Source organism: Nerophis lumbriciformis, linkage group LG12 (assembly GCF_033978685.3).
Source record: "Nerophis lumbriciformis linkage group LG12, RoL_Nlum_v2.1, whole genome shotgun sequence".
Taxonomy (NCBI): Eukaryota; Metazoa; Chordata; class Actinopteri; order Syngnathiformes; family Syngnathidae; genus Nerophis; species Nerophis lumbriciformis.
Genome location: NC_084559.2, coordinates 18,634,785 through 18,654,617, shown reverse-complemented (window position 1 = coordinate 18,654,617; position 19,833 = coordinate 18,634,785). Strand labels below are relative to the sequence as shown.

General features: G+C 43.3%; 1 protein-coding gene across 1 annotated transcript in view; it reads left to right on the top strand.

Annotated features, from left to right (window-relative positions):
- The window catches only part of tacr1a (tachykinin receptor 1a), an 81,348-nt gene that overhangs the window by 30,947 nt on the left and 30,568 nt on the right, over positions 1–19,833 (top strand). The window contains exon 2 of the mRNA XM_061986001.1: positions 2,309–2,503. Within this exon, the coding sequence (XP_061841985.1) occupies positions 2,309–2,503 (195 nt within the window). The remainder of the gene's footprint in view (positions 1–2,308; positions 2,504–19,833) is intronic.

Sequence of the window (19,833 nt, the reverse complement as noted above, 5' to 3'; positions counted from 1 at the left end):
TTCAATCGAAGCAGGAGGTAATAATTAAAGGAAGATCTCCATCGAGACAGAGAGACTTTTAAAACTGAAGAAAGATAAGGAAGACTTCTATAAACAAGATATCGATGCTTTTGTTCAAAAGGAGCAGCGCATGGACTTCATTTATAAGTAAAGGTAAGACCATAATAACGTTTTTTTTATTAAATGTGCTTTTTTGTGTGCCCGGGAATCATTTTTGGTGATTTAACCCCCAATTCCAACCCTTGATGCTGAGTGCCAAGCAGGGAAGAATGCTGCTATGAGCTTTTAAACATAACCCGTTAACTGCTGCCAATCAAATGGTGAATAAGATACTCTTTAGGGTTCATATGTTTGTAAATCTGACTGTGATGAGGTCAGTGCCTCACCAGCCATGAACCTCACCGCACGTCACTGGTCTTTGGTATGACTCGGCCGGGGTTTTGAACTCACCACCTACCGATCTCAGGACGGACACTCTAACCACAAGGCCACGTGACCATTTTCCTGTTTTCTTTTCATTTAGGGAGCTACAAATGTTATTGAGCTTAAGATGGATCAAATCCATCTGACCCTGCATAATCAGTCAGTAATAAAAACATACCAGTCTTTGTTTAAACTTCCATATAATTGACTGACTGTGCTCCGTGTTTGTCCTCTTAGTTCCTTTCATCTTAGCTTCTACTTATAAAAAAAACAATACTTGAAGTAGAATGTCGTTCATTTGAATTGCACGGACACAGTAAAACTAACCACAACCAGCTGTCTGTGAGTTACAGCTGCTTGTCTAGTTTATTATCCTGCAAGGTTTTACCAGGCAGTGAGTACTTACCAGGATTACTGTGGTATTGAGTGTCTGTCTATCTAATTTATCTACCCAACAAAGTCCACAAGATAATTATTTTAGATATCAGTACAGCTCCCCGACAACAAGTCTACGGGCAGCACCAATGGCTACTTGTTTATTGTAACATTCCTGAACTATAGTAATGTTTGTGATGACATGTTTATATTCTCATTAGGTTTGACCTTTAAATAATTAAATGTATGCAATTAAAGGTCTACTGAAATGCAATTTTCTTATTTAAACGGGGATAGCAGGTCCATTCTATGTGTCATACTTGATCATTTCGCGATTTTGCCATATTTTTGCTGAAAGGAAAATATCGATGATAAAGTTCGCAACTTTTGGTCGCTGATAAAAAAGCCTTGCCTGCACCGGAAGTAGCAGACGATATGCGCGTGACGTCACAGGTTGTGGAGCTCCTCACATCTGCACATTGTTTACAATCATGGCCACCAGCAGCGAGAGCGATTCGGACCGAGAAAGCGACGATTTCCCCATTAATTTGAGCGAGGATGAAAGATTTGTGGATGAGGAAAGTGAGAGTGAAGGACTAGAGGGCAGTGGGAGCGATTCAGATAGGGAAGATGCTGTGAGAGGCGGGTGGGATCTGATATTCAGCTGGGAATGACTAAAACAGTAAATAAACACAAGACATATATATACTCTATTAGCCACAACACAACCAGGCTTATATTTAATATGCCACAAATTAATCCCGCATAACAAACACCTCCCCCCTCCCGTCCATATAACCCGCCAATACAACTCAAACACCTGCACAACACACTCAATCCCACAGCCCAAAGTACCGTTCACCTCCCCAAAGTTCATACAGCACATATATTTCCCCAAAGTCCCCAAAGTTACGTACGTGACATGCACATAGCGGCACGCACGTACGGGCAAGCGATCAAATGTTTGGAAGCCGCAGCTGCATGCGTACTCACGGTACCGCGTCTGCGTATCCAACTCAAAGTCCTCCTGGTAAGAGTCTCTGTTGTCCCAGTTCTCCACAGGCCAATGGTAAAGCTTGACTGTCATCTTTTGGGAATGTAAACAATGAAACACCGGCTGTGTTATCCATTGTGCCACTGCTTAATAACTGTTTAATAAATGCAGTTTTGGTAAATTGACTTAGTTGTGATTCCCCTCTCTGCATGAAAGTTTAAAAGTAGCATATATTAATGCAGTATGAAGAAGAATGTTTTAATGTAGACACATAGAATCATCATACTGCTGTGATTATATGCATCAAGTGTTCATTCAAGGCTAAGGCAAAATATGGAGATATATATCGTGTATCGTGACATGGCCTAAAAATATCGAGATATTAACAAAAGGCCATATCGCCCAGCCCTACTGTGCAGACTTCAATGAAAGCCCAATTAGTACACCTAAACCTTTAGTAAGGCTCTAAATGGCTCTCCAGTACTTGCCATCTAAGCTATTTGGTTTGTGTTTCAGGTACGTGGCCATCATCCACCCACTGCAGCAGCGTATGTCGTCTACAGAAACCAAGCTGGTGATCGGAGTGATCTGGATCCTGGCTCTGCTCCTGGCCTTTCCTCAGTACTACTACTCCAACACGGACCAGCTCCCAGACCGTGTGGTGTGCTACATCGACTGGCCTGAATACACAATTTGGGACTTCAAAAAGATGTGAGTCTCTTTTGAAACATCTGTTGAAAACATGCACTGTTCATTTTCTTCTTAACGAGCAGCAAATGTGGGCAGTTATTGTTCATATTCAGTATAATTGAGGCAAAGCACGGCCAACGATAATTTGCGCTGTGCAGATATGAACCAAAATGCAATCTCCAAAGGTTGATGAAGCATCTAGCAAAGGGGTGTCAAACTGGGAGAAACAGGATTAATTGTTGATGGTAATCTGACAGCGTTAGTAAGAAGGACTCCTATTAATATCACTGTGGCCTCCACTCTTGATTGTACTACATACTGTACGTAAGGTGTGGGGGTGTGTCTGTGTGCGTGTGATGCAACTATAATTTCATTTTACTATTAACCGTGATTTGAAAACGTCAGTTATTTAATGGCAAAGGCTCCAGCCTTCCCGATAAGGTCTATTCAGGTGTACTGGAGAGGAGGCTACGCCGGCTAGTCGAACCTCGGATTCAGGAGGAGCAGTGTGGTTTTCGTCCTGGTCGTGGAACTGTGGACCAGCTCTATACTCTCGGCAGGGTCCTTGATGGTGCATGGGAGTTTGCCCAACCAGTCTACATGTGTTTTGTGGACTTGGAGAAGGCATTCGACCGTGTCCCTCGGGAAGTCCTGTGGGGAGTGCTCAGAGAGTATGGGGTATCGGACTGTCTGATTGTGGCAGTCCGCTCCCTGTATGATCAGTGCCAGAGCTTGGTCCGCATTGCCGGTAGTAAGTCGGACACGTTTCCAGTGAGGGTTGGACTCCGCCAAGGCTGCCCATTGTCACCGATTCTGTTCATAACTTTTATGGACAGAATTACTAGGCACAGTCAAGGCGTTGAGGGGATCTGGTTTGGTGGCTGCAGGATTAGGTCTCTGCTTTTTGCAGATGATGTGGTCCTGATGGCTTCATCTGGCCAGGATCTTCAGCTCTCACTGGATCGGTTCGCAGCTGAGTGTGAAGCGACTGGGATGAGAATCAGCACCTCCAAGTCCGAGTCCATGATTCTCGCCCGGAAAAGGGTGGAGTGCCATCTCCGGGTTGGGGAGGAGATCTTGCCCCAAGTGGAGGAGTTCAAGTACCTCGGAGTCTTGTTCACGAGTGAGGGAAGAGTGGATGGTGAGATCAACAGGCGGATCGGTGCGGCGTCTTCAGTAATGCGGACGCTGTATCGATCCGTTGTGGTGAAGAAGGAGCTGAGCCGGAAGGCAAAGCTCTCAATTTACCGGTCGATCTACGTTCCCATCCTCACCTATGGTCATGAGCTTTGGGTCATGACCGAAAGGACAAGATCACGGGTACAAGCGGCCGAAATGAGTTTCCTCCGCCGGGTGGCGGGGCTCTCCCTTAGAGATAGGGTGAGAAGCTCTGCCATCCGGGGGGAGCTCAAAGTAAAGCCGCTGCTCCTCCACATCGAGAGGAGCCAGATGAGGTGGTTCGGGCATCTGGTCAGGATGCCACCCAAACGCCTCCCTAGGGAGGTGTTTAGGGCACGTCCGACCGGTAGGAGGCCGCGGGGAAGACCCAGGACACGTTGGGAAGACTATGTCTCCCGGCTGGCCTGGGAACGCCTCGGGGTCCCACAGGAAGAGCTGGACGAAGTGGCTGGGGAGAGGGAAGTCTGGGCTTCCCTGCTTAGGCTGCTGCCCCCGCGACCCAACCTCGGATAAGCGGAAGAAGATGGATGGATGGATGGATGGCTCCTGCGTAATGTGTGTGTGGAGGTCTTGCGCCTCCGGGTTGACCGACATGCCAGGCTCTTCCATGTTGACAATGATGTTTTATTTTATATAAATTGTCTTTTCCGCTGTGCTTTTCAGCAATTGTCGTTCTCGTCAGTCTCGCCCTCGCTCTCGCTCGTGCTCCGCCATCAACCACCACTCTCCTTCCCGGCTGCTGCCTTTAACAGAGCGACAGGTGGTTAGATAAACGCGCCCAGGTGGGCCGTCTACGCACCTGTCGCTGATCTCAAAGCCGGTCCTGGCACACCCCGCTTCGCTGCAGGTCCGCAGGCCACGCCCCCCCCCCCCCCCACACACACACAGTGTGTTTCAGTTCTCCTTAATCGTTCTATACGGACATTATGCTGCTGCACTGCAAAAACTGAAATCTAAGTAAGATGAAATATCTCAAAAAAGGAATATATTTGCTTATTTTCTGTCTGATAAGATAATTCTTCTCACTAAGCAGATTTTATGTTAGAGTGTTTTACTTGTTTTAAGGGTTTTGGTCCTAAATGATCTCAGTAAGATATTACAGCTTGTTGCTGAGATTTGATGACCTATATTGAGTAAAACATGCTTGAAACTAGAATATCAACTGTTGCAAAGCTGTGTCATCAACACTCACAAGTATAAAACTACTTTTTTAAAGTAATAATTTCTTATTTCAAGCATGAAATAAAAAATAATGACTTTGACACAATTGTGTCTCATAATTAAAACAGATGACGGCCAAATGGACTTTTTGCTGTTTTATTTTCAATGAAACAATAGAAAACACGTACTCATATAGTAGTACAGTTGGTACAGTAAACTGACAGTTAATATTTAAACATTTAACATTTCAAACAATTTTGAACAGAAATAGTTCATGCACATTCAGATGAATTCTTCAAAATTACAATTAAAAAAAATGGGCCATATGTATATATATATTTTTTTTTTCCTTGCGCACTAATTGACTGAAAGACCACGCACTTGGCGCGATGATGTCATGTTATTGATGGAAAAATGCATTTTTAGACCATATGACATTCTTTGGTTATGCGAACCAATTGTTGCAGCAACTGTCCAGGTGGCTGGTCTCAGACAACCATGGAGGTGCACCTGCTGGATAGGATAGTATCGGATAGGATAGGTCGTTATTGTCATTGCACAAGTACAACGAAACTATGTTTTCAGCACAAACCCGGACAAAACAAACTGTGTACAGGGTTACAGAACAGGAACGCTGATGGGTCGCCACAAGGCGCCCCGTAAAAGATGGGAAAAAGGTAAAACGCTGGGGAAGGATGAGTAAAAAAATACAATTTAGACTGGGCTCCGAAGGGGGCCCAGTCTGGAGTGGGAAAAAACCTCCATAGCAAAGCACATATACATCTCGAGATATCTAGCAACAGAGGGAAGGGCGAGGTCATGATGGTAGGCCGCAGCTCTCAGGCGCTGACCATCCATTCATCACTCCTATGGGATTTGCGTCGAGGGCCTTGGGTTGGGTGTGGAGGTTCTGTGCTGGTGTGGTTACACATGGTCTGCTGTTGTGAAGCCGGTTGGATGTACTGCCAAATTCTCTGAAACGCCTTTGGAGACGGCTTATGGTAGAGAAATGAACATTAAATTCACGGGCAACAGCTATGGTGGACATTCCTGCAGTCAGCATGCCAACTTTAAGCTCCCTCAAAACTTGCAACATCTGTGGTATTGTACTGTGTGAGAAAACTGCACGTTTCAGAGTGGCCTTTCATTGTGGGCAGCCTAAGGCATACCTATGCAATCTTGATATGCCACACCTGTGAGGTGGGATGGATTATCTTGGCATAGAAGAAATGCTCACGAACACTGATTTGTGAACAATGTTTGAGGTGAATATGTATTTTGTTTATATAGTAAAAGTTTTACATCTTTGAGTTCAACCCATGAAAAATGGGAGCAGAAACAAAAGTGTTGCGTTTATATTTTAGTTAAGTTTTTTTTTTTCACACTTTAATTAAAGCCGTGACTGTGATGCTGCATCAAAGGAGGAATTAAAGCGTGAATGAAAACCATTACAGATAAGAACAAAAAACAATTTTGATTTTACAGCTCCAGTTCTTCTGCTTTTAACACCTGGTGTATGTTTAGCTCATCATCATCACCATGTGAGCGTTCCTTTGCATCTGCCTTTCAGCAAGCCTCAAAGGTCTGAGTGCAAACACGCAATTATGTTTTCCCAGTGTAACACCGGAACCGAAGATGAAATGTGTGAAAAGCCTAAGAAAAACAGGAATACCAGCCAGCCAGTGGACCATAACACACTAACACCGTGCTATCTGCTGGCCGGGGTTTGTTGTGTGTGTGTGTGTGTTATGAAGTAAATAGCCAAACAGAATATTAGTAGTGTGAAGTCTGAGATGTGAAGAAACATACTGCACAGTTACATTCAAGATGTGTTTGAAGTGTACATTCAGCTATCATTCCACACAAATATGTTGTTTACCATTCGGGCCATTTAACCCTTGTGTAATTAGGGACAGAGTCCCTTTGGGACAGAGAACCCTATTGAATTTCTAGCGTTTTATTATAATACCGCCGCCTCTTTGAGCTGTAATTTGAGCCCCTTAACATGCTTCAAAACTCACTGGACACACATCAGGACTGGCGAACATTGCGATCTAATCAAAAAACCAAACCCCAAAACTCAAAATTGCGCTCTAGCACCCCCTAGGAAGAAAACACAGACAAAACTGCCTGTAACTCCCAGTAGGAATGTCATAGAGACATGAAACAAAAACCTCTATGTAGGTCTCACTTAGACCTATATTTCATACACTGACAACCCCCAGCAAAAATCAACAGGAAGTTTGCAATTCCCCCTTCAAAACAAAAGCTGTGTAAAAACAGTCACCTTTTTTCAAACATTATACATTATCTCATGTGAGCGCGTTTGTCGTGTCGGCTTCAAATTAGCACAGGAGAGAGATTGAACCCTTCTGATTAAAAGTTGATGAAAGAGTTTTAATTACTGCTCTGGTTTGGATTTTATGAGCCCTCAAAGTCGGTCCCGTCCATCGCTGCTTGCAGCTTTAATGTTCATATTGTTGTTACTCAGCCAGCGTTTGTGGGTCTGATGGACCCGTTGCATTTTGTGGCTTTTAATGCCTCACAATCAAACACTTTTATGTTAAAATACTGAACAGATGTTTACCTTATCCCAATAAACATCTGTTCAGTATTTTAACATAAAAGTGTTTGGTTGTGAGGCATTAAATGCCACAAAATGCAAGGGGTCCATCAGCCAACGTTTGTGGGTCTGATGGACCCCTTGCATTTTGTGGCTTTTAATGCCTCACAACCAAACACTTTTATGTTAAAATACTGAACAGATGTTTATTGGGATAAGGTAAACATCTGTTCAGTATTTTAACATAAAAGTGTTTGATTGTGAGGCATTAAAAGCCACAAAATGCAACGGGTCCATCAGACCCACAAATGCTGGCTGATGGACCCCTTGCATTTTGTGGCATTTAATGCCTCACAACCAAACACTTTTATGTTAAAATACTGAACAGATGTTTATTGGGATAAGGTAAACATCTGTTCAGTATTTTAACATAAAAGTGTTTGATTGTGAGGCATTAAAAGCCACAAAATGCAACGGGTCCATCAGACCCACAAATGCTGGCTGATGGACCCCTTGCATTTTGTGGCATTTAATGCCTCACAACCAAACACTTTTATGTTAAAATACTGAACAGATGTTTATTGGGATAAGGTAAACATCTGTTCAGTATTTTAACATAAAAGTGTTTGATTGTGAGGCATTAAAAGCCACAAAATGCAAGGGGTCCATCAGACCCACAAACGCTGGCTGAGTAACAACAATATGAACATTAAAGCTGCAAGCAGCGATGGACGGGACCGACTTTGAGGGCTCATAAAATCCAAACCAGAGCAGATGTTTATTGGGATAAGGTTGTCTGTTCAGTATTTTAACATAAAAGTGTTTGATTGTGAGGCATTAAAAGCCACAAAATGCAACGGGTCCATCAGACCCACAAACGTTGCACGGAAAATTTCTCTGCCAGTTTCTGCACACAAGGTTGCAACATTGTTTGTCAACACTGTCTGCTCTCATTTTCTCGCACATTTGACCCTCTGATGTTCTGTGTACCTACACTCTGTCCTCCTCCTGTCTAGGCCTGCTGTTTGTGTGTGTGTGTGTGTGTGGGGGGGGGGGGGGGGGGTAATTGTCATTCGCTATGTTGTAGGTTAATGCGAACGTTATCTCCTTCTGTTGTTGACTATTGTTTTCATACGGTGTTGATGTGGAAATGGAAGACGCCAGGCTCAATTGGGTCAGTGCTGGTTGCTTCGGCATTTTGTTGGTGTGGCACCGGCCGAAATGTTGACATGCGGAGTTTCAAGCACTCCTCATTCTCTAACGGGTGACTTTTCAAATGATGCTACAAATAAGTAGTGCAGCTACTTTTTGTAGCAACGCTTTTGCCGCATACTTGACATATTACGGTTGTCTGTTCAACATCTTTCCGCTTGAAGCCAAACCACCGCCAGACGATGGACACCCTGCTGTTTTCCTTGGGATTGAATTCTTCTTCCTTCATTTCTTACCAGATTCGCACCTTCTCTCTCTCGTATTACCACTCGCACCTCTCCGCTTGCACCACAGTTAACGTTACCCATGCTGGTAACATTAACGCCCTCTGCTCCGCAAAGGCGTATGACGTTGCACGCGCGACAGTATGTGACGTATGTAAGAAGGTGCGCTTGTTTTATCTCTCTGTGAGAAGGAGAGACAAGAAAGAGTGAGAAGAGCCTGTAGTGTAATGCCCGCAGCTAAAAGCAACTGCGTGAGAACGTATACTCGAATACTCACGATATATATATATACCATATTTCCTTGAATTGCCGCCGGGGCGGTAATTAATTTAAAACCTCTTCTCACTCCGGCGCTTACCAAAGGCACGCGGTAAATGTAAGCATGCGCTAATTATTTTAAAACCTCTTCTCATTCCGGCACTTACCAAAGGCATGCGGTAAATTTAGGCCTGCGCTTATAAATTTGAGTGTGATGTAAGGATACCATCATGAAAAGCACATTTAATAAAAAAAACGTTATTATGGTCTTACCTTTACTTATAAATGAAGTCCATGCGCAGCTCCTTCTGAACAAAAGCATCGATAACTTGTTTATAGAAGTCTTCCTTATCTTTCTTCAGTTTTAAAAGTTTTTCCGTCTCGATCTTCCTTTAATTATTACCTCCTGCTTCGATTGAAAGTCCAGTTTAGAAAACTGTTTTATTTTAGATATGTAATCGTCCATGTTAAAACTGCAAGCGAGAGGAAAAAAATAAACTTGCTGCTTGTTGTCACTTCTTCTGCAGCCGAGTAGTCGCAAGAAGGATCACTAGCGCCCTCTACCACCAGGAGGCGGGAGTCATTTAATGACTCATATTTGACACACGCAGCTACGGTATATTAATAAAACATAGCTGCTTACTGTTCTTTTTAGCATATTCAATAGCTTGGACCTTAAATCCTACTGAATATCTTCTTCCCTTTATGCGATTTTAAATTATTGAAATCACCCTCCTCCATTTTGAAAATGATGACAGGTGAAGTGTCACTCGTGACGTGACGAGTTTTACCCGGCGGAAATTCTAGGCATATGCTAATTATTTTGCGAAATGAGTTTGACCCGGCGGAAATTCTAGACATGCGCTAATAAAAATAATATTTTGCGAAACGAGTTTGACCCGGCGGTAATTCTAGGTAGGGGCATACGATATACCCGGCGGCAATTCAAGGAAATACGGTAGTCATTTTCTGCATCGCACAGAGACAAACCCGAGATATATCGAGTATATTTGATATATCGCCCAGCCCTACTCGCATACTTGCCAACCCTCCCGGATTTTACGGGAGACTCCCGAAATTCAGCGCCTCTCCCGAAAACCTCCCGGGACAAATTTTCTCCCGAAAATCTTCCGAAATTCAGGCGGACTCAGGTCGATGAGGACCTGAGTCCGCTAACCCACAATATAAACAGCATACCTGCCCAATCACATTATAACTGTAGAATGATCGAGGGCGAGTTCTTGGTTTCTTACGTGGGTTTATTGTTAGGCAGTTTCATTAACGTCCTCCCAGCGCGGCAACAACACACAACAACAGCAGTCACGTTTTTGTATACCGTAAAGCAGTTCATCTGCCGTAAACAGCAATGTTGTGACACTCTTAAACAGGACAATACTGCCATCTAGTGCATTTGATGAAAGCACTTTTGTGCGTGCCACACATCAATGCATCACAGAGAGGGTGTTCAGCATGGTTAGAAAAATAGTGACAGAGAATAGAACAAGGATGGACAACCCTTAACTCAACAATGAGTAGATGAGTGTTATGTGTGTGTGTATATGTGTAAATAAATGAACACTGAAATTCAAGTATTTATTATATATATATATATATATATATATATATATATATATATATATATATATATATATATATATATATATATATATATATCCATCCATTTTCTACCGCTTATTCCCTTTGGGGTCGCGGGGGGCGCTGGAGCCTATCTCAGCTACAATCGGGCGGAAGGCGGGGTACACCCTGGACAAGTCGCCACCTCATTGCAGAGCCAACACAGATAGACAGACAACATTCACACTCACATTCACACACTAGGGACCATTTAGTGTTGCCAATCAGCCTATCCCCAGGTGCATGTCTTTGGAGGTGGGAGGAAGCCGGAGTACCCGGAGGGAACCCACACAGTCACGGGGAGAACATGCAAACTCCACACAGAAAGATCCCGAGCCTGGGATTGAACCCAAGACTACTCAGGACCTTCGTATTGTGAGGCAGACGCACTAACCCCTCTTCCACCGTGCTGCCCTATATATATATATATATATATATATATATATATATATATATACATATAATAAAATAAATATAAATATATACGTATGTATATATATATATATATATATATATATATATATATATATATATATATATATATATATATATATATATATACGTATATTTATATAGCTAGAATTCACTGAACGTCAAGTATTTCTTATATATATATATATATGTATATATATATATATATATATATATATATATATATATATATATGAAATACTTGACTATTTCTTATATATATATATATATATATATATATATATATATATATATATATATATATATATATATATATGAAATACTTGACTTGGTGAATTGTAGCTGTAAATATATTCCTCCCCTTTTAGCCACGCCCCCAACCACGCCCCCGCCCCACCCCGACCACGCCCACCCCACCCCCCGAAATTGGAGGTCTCAAGGTTGGCAAGTATGCCTACTCGTAATGCAGTCACAAAATCGGTCATGTTTTTCATTATTTCATTGAGTAAAAATGTATTTGAAAAAATCCAATATTAAACCGTGTGTCAGGGAGAGGGCTTAGAGTGGAATCTCCTGGATTGCAATCACCAAATGTTGGCAGCTGTGCTGTACTTTACTTGTATTGAAGGAAAACAAAAGCATCACTGGGAAAGTCGCTTCCATGGCAGCGCTGCTGATGACAACTTCTCTGTGTTTATCCCTCAAAGCAGCCTTTTTATGCCTGTTTTTATGGCTTCGGTTGAATTTCTCAGTGGAAATATCATTTATGATGAATTGTGCAGCAGCGGTCTACGGTAATTTGTTCATGATGGGATTGCTTCCGCACCTATTACTTTTTTTAATGATGGGACCCGGCAGAACATGGGAGCTAAGTGATTGTGTGACATCTGCCAAATCATCTGGTGAAGCTGCATAGCTGATTAGTCCTGGTCCAGGGTGAGGTCTCACATGTTCCACAGTCCATTGACCCACTGCAACTATTGTCGTTTGCATCACTGTTCCTCATATTTTCACCTGCTTATTTGGCTTGATCTGGTCCGAGGTTGGTTTATGACGTCATTGTCTAATTTGCATAATTGGCCATTAAGCATGTAGGGATGATGTTCGAAATCGGTTCTCCCGGTTGTTCGATAAGAAATGAACCGATTCCATGGACTCGAATCCCTTTTTGATAACCGGTTTAGGGATGTCCCGATCCGATATTTGGATCGGATCGGCCGCCGATATTTGCCAAAAAATGCGTATCGGCAAGGCATGGGAAAATGCCGATCCAGATCCAGTTTAAAAAAAACTCCGGTCCGTGTTTTCCAACGCACAGATTTAAATAATACATTCCACTTTTCTGCTGCTCCCTATTTCCGTTCCGCATTTTCCAGCACACCTTCAACACATCCACAGGTCTGTGGATTCTCACGCAGTTGCTTTTAGCTGCTGGCATTGCACTACAGGCTCTTCCCACTCCTTCTTCTGTCTCCTTCTCACAGACAGCAAGCGCAACTTCTTACACACGTCACATACTGTCACATCACACGTCACATACGGTCACGTCACACGTCACATACGTATACGTCCTCTCCCAGCAGAGAGGTAGCAGCATGGCTAACGTTAGCTGTGATGCTAGCGCAGCCGCTAAGGTGCGCGCCTGCTCAAACATTCTCTGCGCATAGCAAATCTATGCCACACACAAAATCAAATAAAAAAATAAGCGCATAACAATTTTCGACACACGGACACGACAGAGAAAACAGTTTTCGTCATCATTGTTCAAATATTGTAACGTCTGTCGAGACGCTTATCTCCATTCGGTGCCAAACGTCCACACCATCAAAATGCCGAGGCAAACATTTCCAGATCAACACCGTATGAAAAAAATAGTGATTTTTTTAGTTGTGATTTCCTTCTCTGCATGAAAGTTTAAAAGTAGCATATATTAATGCAGTATGAAGAAGAATGTTTTAATGTAGACATGCAAGCCTTGAAAGAAAATTTTGAAAATCAAGACTACATTTCCTGCAAATGGGTGCATTTCTACCCTATATTTTAACTTTAGATTTATTCTCATATCAAACTCTTTTGGCTGTCTTTTTGACACTTACATCCGGCGCCCCCCTCCACACCCTTGATTATAAATAATGTAAATAATTCAATGTGATTATCTTGTGTGATGACTGTATTATGATGATAGTATATATCTGATAGTATATATCTGTATCATGAATCAATTTAAGTGGACCCCGACTTAAACAAGTTGAAAAACTTATTGGGGTGTTACCATTTAGTGGTCAATTGTACGGAATATGTACTTCACTGTGCAACCTACTAATAAAAGTCTCAATCAATCAATCAAAACACATAGAATCATCATACTGATGTGATTATATGCATCAAGTGTTCATTCAAGGCTAAGGCAAAATATCGAGATATATATCGTGTATCGCAATATGGCCTTAAAATATCGCAATATTAAAAAAAGGCCATATCGCCCAGCCCTAGTTTCAATGATGCCATTTCTGTTTGTCATGTATAATTTTGTCTATTTTGTGTTTATCCTTGAATAAACAGGTCAGTTTCTTGTTACCAACCATTGTGTATTATTCAAACTCCCCTAATTCAGCTGGCTAGTTGTTATCAAGAGTACTAAAACCCTTTTCAACATGATTCTGACAACTAAGTAGGCTAAATAACTTTAAACTTTAATACATGCTCGGATAGGCCAGTATCGGTCAGTATCGGTATCGGATCGGAAGTGCAAAAACAATATCGGTATCGGATCGGAAGTGCAAAAACCTGGATCGGGACATCCCTAAACCGGTTCCTGTTATCGAGGCCACTATAGTAAAGAAAAAGAGAGTTGGTTCTTTATTCGAATCCCTGGGAACTAATCCCTTCCCACGTACAGGAAATGCCCTGTGGGACCTGCAATGTTATGCCCATTTGATTGTAGACTCTTACTGACACCTTGTGGCGATATGAAAATACTACGCGTCATTAGTTTGGGCACTTCCGGGTTGAGACAATTGAGAAGTAGACACGTTGTGTTAGCTATTACAAGCCTGTAAGTAAATTGTTTAACTTGTTCATGTAATTCAATATTAAGGTGGAAAGTGGTTAAGTTTGATACTAAGATGTTTAATGAAAAACGATTTTTGTGCACTGTTTCAATGGATGTTTTGAGGACTTAAAATGGCTGCCAGTCGTATATTTCCACCATCGAAATAGTTTCAACACTCAGAAGTATTTGTTTGATGATAGTACTGTATATTAGTTTGAAGCTAATATTTACATATTGTGTATTACATTTCAGTATGTTAATTGCATCACATAGCTTATACATTTGTCATTGTGTGTATTTCAGTTTAAAAAAAAAAAAAAAACAGTCCAGTGCAAGACAAAAGTAAAGATAGGAAAAGACAAAGCAAGATCAACAACAATAAAGAGCCTAAATGGATTAATCTGCTTTGGATTGTTTGTTAGCTGTCTGCCAAGTTGTATAACCTCAACACGTATAGTGAGGGCAGAACAGGCAATATGCAATTATTGCCAGGCTTTGCTCTCATGTAAGGGGGGAAGAATTGTTGATTGATGACTGTGGTGTTCTTAGTGTCATAGTGTGTGTAGTTAGTATGTTCCAATAGCAAAAATCTCTTCAGATTTAGAAAGTCTATCCGTGTATGAGCCTTATAACAACCAAAAACTAGTACAAACCCCGTTTCCATATGAGTTGGGAAATTGTGTTACATGTAAATATAAACGGAATACAATGATTTGCAAATCATTTTCAACCCATATTCAGTTGAATATGCTACAAAGACAACATATTTGATGTTCAAACTGATAAACATTTTTTTTTTTGCAAATAATCATTAACTTTAGAATTTGATGCCAGCAACACGTGACAAAGAAGTTGGGAAAGGTGGCAATAAATACTGATAAAGTTGAGGAATGCTCATCAAACACTTATTTGGAACATCCCACAGGTGTGCAGATTAATTGGGAACAGGTGGATGCCATGATTGGGTATAAAAACAGCTTCCCAAAAAATGCTCAGTCTTTCACGAGAAAGGATGGGGCAAGGTACACCCCTTTGTCCACAACTGCTTGAGCAAATAGTCAAACAGTTTAACAACAACGTTTCTCAAAGTGCAATTGCAAGAAATTTAGGGATTTCAACATCTACGGTCCATAATATCATCAAAAGGTTCAGAGGATCTGGAGAAATCACTCCACGTAAGCGGCATGGCCAGAAACCAACATTGAATGACCGTGACTTTCGATCCCTCAGACGGCACTGTATCAAAAACCGACATCAATCTCTAAAGGATATCACCACATGGGCTCAGGAACACTTCAGAAAACCACTGTCACTAAATACAGTTGGTCGCTACATCTGTAAGTGCAAGTTAAAGCTCTACTATGCAAAGCGAAAGCCATTTATCAACAACATCCAGAAACACCGCCGGCTTCTCTGGGCCCGAGATCATCTAAGATGGACTTATGCAAAGTGGAAAAGTGTTCTGTGGTCTGACGAGTCCACATTTCAAATTGTTTTTGGAAATATTCGACATCGTGTCATCCGGTCCAAAGAGGAAGCGACCCATCCAGACTGTTATCTGTCAGAGTTTGTAGGACACGAACCCCAAGATGCAGAGAAGGTGGAAGGCATTGTGCGGGAAAACAAGATTTAATGTTCATAAAATAAAGGAAAAAACACAAACCAGGAACTAGGAACAGAAAACAGGATGCCAGGAAAACAGGAACTGGAATACGAGAAACAAAAAGACAGCAAGCTACAAACATCTACAATAAATAGCTTACCGCTACCGCTTACAGCTACACTGGCATCGACAAGTAGGAAAGACAATAATCCAGCACTGACTGGAGGGGAAGGCAGGTTTAAATAGCAGCTGGCTGATTGACACCAGGTGTGGCCAGGTGCCAATCAGCCACAGCTGAGGGGAAGCAGCACTCAGGGAGACAATCAGGAAATGAAGACAAAATAAAAGCGCTGACAGAAAACTAAGACAAACGCAGAGGAAAAACTAAAACACAGTCAAACTGTCAGGGACAAGCCTGACATTATCGACGCAAAGTTCAAAAGCCAGCATCTGTGATGGTATGGGGGTGCAATAGTGCCCAAGGCATGGGTAACTTACACATCTGTGAAGGCATCATTAATGCTGAAAGGTTTTGGAACAACATATGCTGCCATCTAAGCGCCGTCTTTTTCATGGACGCCCCTGCTTATTTCAGCAAGACAATGCCAAGCCACATTCAGAATGTGTTACAACAGCATGGCTTCGTAAAAAAAGAGTGCGGGTACTTTCCTTGTTCCGCCTGCAGTCCAGACCTGTCTCCCATCGAAAATGTGTGGCGCATTATGAAGCGTGAAATACGACAGCGGAGACCCCGGACTGTTGAACGACTGAAGCTCTACATAAAACAAGAATGGGAAAGAATTCCACTTTCAAAGCTTCAACAATTAGTTTCCTCAGTTCCCAATCGTTTATTGAGTGTTAAAAGAAAAGATGATGTAACACAGTGGTGAACATGCCCTTACCCAACTACTTTGGCACGTGTTGCAGCCATGAAATTCCAAGTTAATTATTATTTGCAAAAAAAAAAATAAAGTTTATGAGTTTGAACGTCAAATATCTTGTCTTTGTAGTGCATTCAATTGAATATGGGTTGTAAAGGATTTGCAAATCATTGTATTCCGTTTATATTTACATCTAACACAATTTCCCAACTCATATGGAAACGGGGTTTGTACTATATGGTATGAATTAGCTTCTTTTATTTTAGAGTCTTCACTATAACCAATGTGGTATGTGAGTATTTTTAGCGCTCGCTTCAAGATTCCAGGTGGCGCCATAATATCAACACAAATCTGAAGAGGATACAAAGCATGGTTGTGCACTTTAGCAAATACATCAAATGGTCCCTTGTTGTCGACTTGTGAGAGCTCTTCCAAAGGGTGACATTGACCCCCACGTATCCCCTCAACACTGACTAATGGCCACTCTCTGTCTTTTGAACCGCCATGTCAAACCGAATGCAGAAACACTTCACAGAATGCATTTGTGTTGTGTTGAAGAAAGACAGCCACGTACAACGTACAGTAATTGCATGTACAATCAGACGCAGGGAGAGAGGCGCCCTGCGTTCTTTTGTCACAACTATTTTCCTTCTGAGCAGCTGCTGTGCAACACACTTGAGTCAATTATGCACCCGGATACAATCATACGCATGTTTACAGTAAATAGCCAAGCATGCATATTAATTATACACATCACCATTTTCACCACATAATCGCAGACGATACAAATGTATACTGTTCAGGAGATGACTTGAAAATCTTAGCCGGTAATATTGAAGAGGAAATGGTTCAACTAAAATTGTGGTTTGATGTAAATAAATTATCCTTAAATTTGGAAAAGACTAAATGTATGGTGTGGAGGTCTTCCTCCCTCCGGGTTCCATGGACCACCAAGAACAGACATGACGGCGAGCAGTTTCGTGACTTTGTTTATTTTTCAATAAACCTCTGTGCCCGTCGGGCACTGCTTGCTCTGCCGGTTGCTTTTCAGCCGCCCACGTTGTCTTCTGCGTCTCGCTCTCGGTCGCTTTCGCTCTGCATCCACTGGCTCTCCAACTCCTTCTGCCCCCTCCTTCTCTGCAGCTGCCCTTTTACACACTGACAGGTGATTACAGAATTGCGCCAAGGTGGGTGATCCACGCACCTGCCGTCCATCTCGGAGCCGGTCCCGGCCTCACTGCAGGTCTGCCGGCCACCTCACATATGGTATTCAAAGAATCAGAATAGTTTTTATTGCCATTGTTTGAGAACGGGTTCACAAACTAGGAATTTTACTTGGTGCAATCGTGCAACATAAAACACATATAACACAGAAGAGAATAACATAAGCTGTAACTGAGCTATCAGATCTTGTTATTGTTCATGTGCCTGATGGCCGAGGGGGAAAAACTGTTCAGGTGGCGGGAGGTGTGGGTCTGGATGGACCGTAGTCTCCTGCCTGAGGGGAGAATAGTTTGTGTCCAGGATGAGAAGAAAAAGCTGTGATCCGACCCCCACGCCTCCTGGTCCTGGAGGAGAACAGGTCCTGGAGGGGTGGGAGCTTACAGCCAATCACCTTCTCAGCAGCATGTACGATGCGCTGCAGTCGATGCTTGTCCCGGACTGTGGCGCTGGTGGACTCGATGATGGCTGAGTAGAACTGCACCAGCATCTCGGTCGGCACCTTCAGCTTCTTCAGCTGCCGCAGGAAGTACATCCTCTGCTGGGCCTTCTTGATGAGGGAGCTGATGGTCGGCTCCCACTTGAGGTCCTGGGTGATAGTGGTGCCCAAAAAACGGATGGAGTCCACAATGGAGACGGGGGTGGGAGAGTCAATCCGGGTGAGGGGGGATGGTGGGGATTTGACTTTCCTGGAGTCCATGATCATCTCCGCTGTTTCTGGGCGTTCAGCTCCTGGAGGGGAATTTTACTTGGTGCAATCGTGCAACATAAATCACATATGACACAGAATAGAATAACATGAGCTGTAACTAAGCTATCAGATCTTGTTATTGTTCATGTGCCTGATGGCCGAGGGGGAAAAACTGTTCAGGTGGCGGGAGGTGTGGGTCTGGATGGACCATAGTCTCCTGCCTGAGGGGAGAGGGGAGAATAGTTTGTGTCCAGGGTGAGAAGAGTCAGCTGTGATCCGACCCACACGCCTCCTGGTCCTGGAGGAGAACCGGTCCTGGAGGGATGGGAGCTTGCAGACAATCACCTTCTCAGCAGCACGTACGATGCGCTGCAGTCGATGCTTGTCCCAGGCTGTAGCGCCGGGGAACCACACGGTGATGGCGGGGGTGAGGATGCACTCGATGATGGCTGAGTAGAACTGCACCAGCATCTCGGTCGGCACCTTCAGCTTCTTCAGCTGCCGCAGGAAGTACATCCTCTGCTGGGCCTTCTTGATGAGGGAGCTGATGGTCGGCTCCCACTTGAGGTGCTGGGTGATGGAGGTGCCCAAAAAAATGGATGGAGTCCACAATGGAGACGGGGGTAAGAGAGTCAATCGGGGTGAGGGGGGATGGTGGGGATTTGACTTTCCTGAAGTCCATGATCATCTCCACTGTTTTCTGGGCGTTCAGCTCCAAGTTGTTGAGGATGCACCAGGACGCCAGCCGGTCCACCTCTCTCCTGTCGGCGGACTCGTCGCCATCCAAGATGAGCCCGATGAGAGTAGTTTCGTCCGCAAACTTGAGCAGCTTTACCGACTGGTGACTGGAAGTGCAGCAGTTTGTATGCAGGGAGAAGAGCCAGGGGGAAAGTACACAGCCTTGAGGAGTACCAGTGTTTGTGGTTTCGACTGTCCGAGACAATCTTCCCCAGCCGCACGTGCTGTCTTCTGTCCGTCAGGAAGTCATTGATCCAACTGCAGAGGGAGTCGGGCACGCTAAGCTGGTAGAGCTTGTCTCGTAGCAGTCCAGGGAGGATGGTGTTGAAGGCAGAGCTGATAGGATCCTGACGTAGGTTCCTGGGGAGTCCAGATGCTCCTGGATGAAGTGGAGGGCCAGGTTCACTGCATCATCCACAGACCTGTTGGCTCTGTAGGCGAACTGCAGTGGGTCCAGGAGGGGGGCGGTGATGTCCTTGAGGTAAATAGCAATTGTTTTGT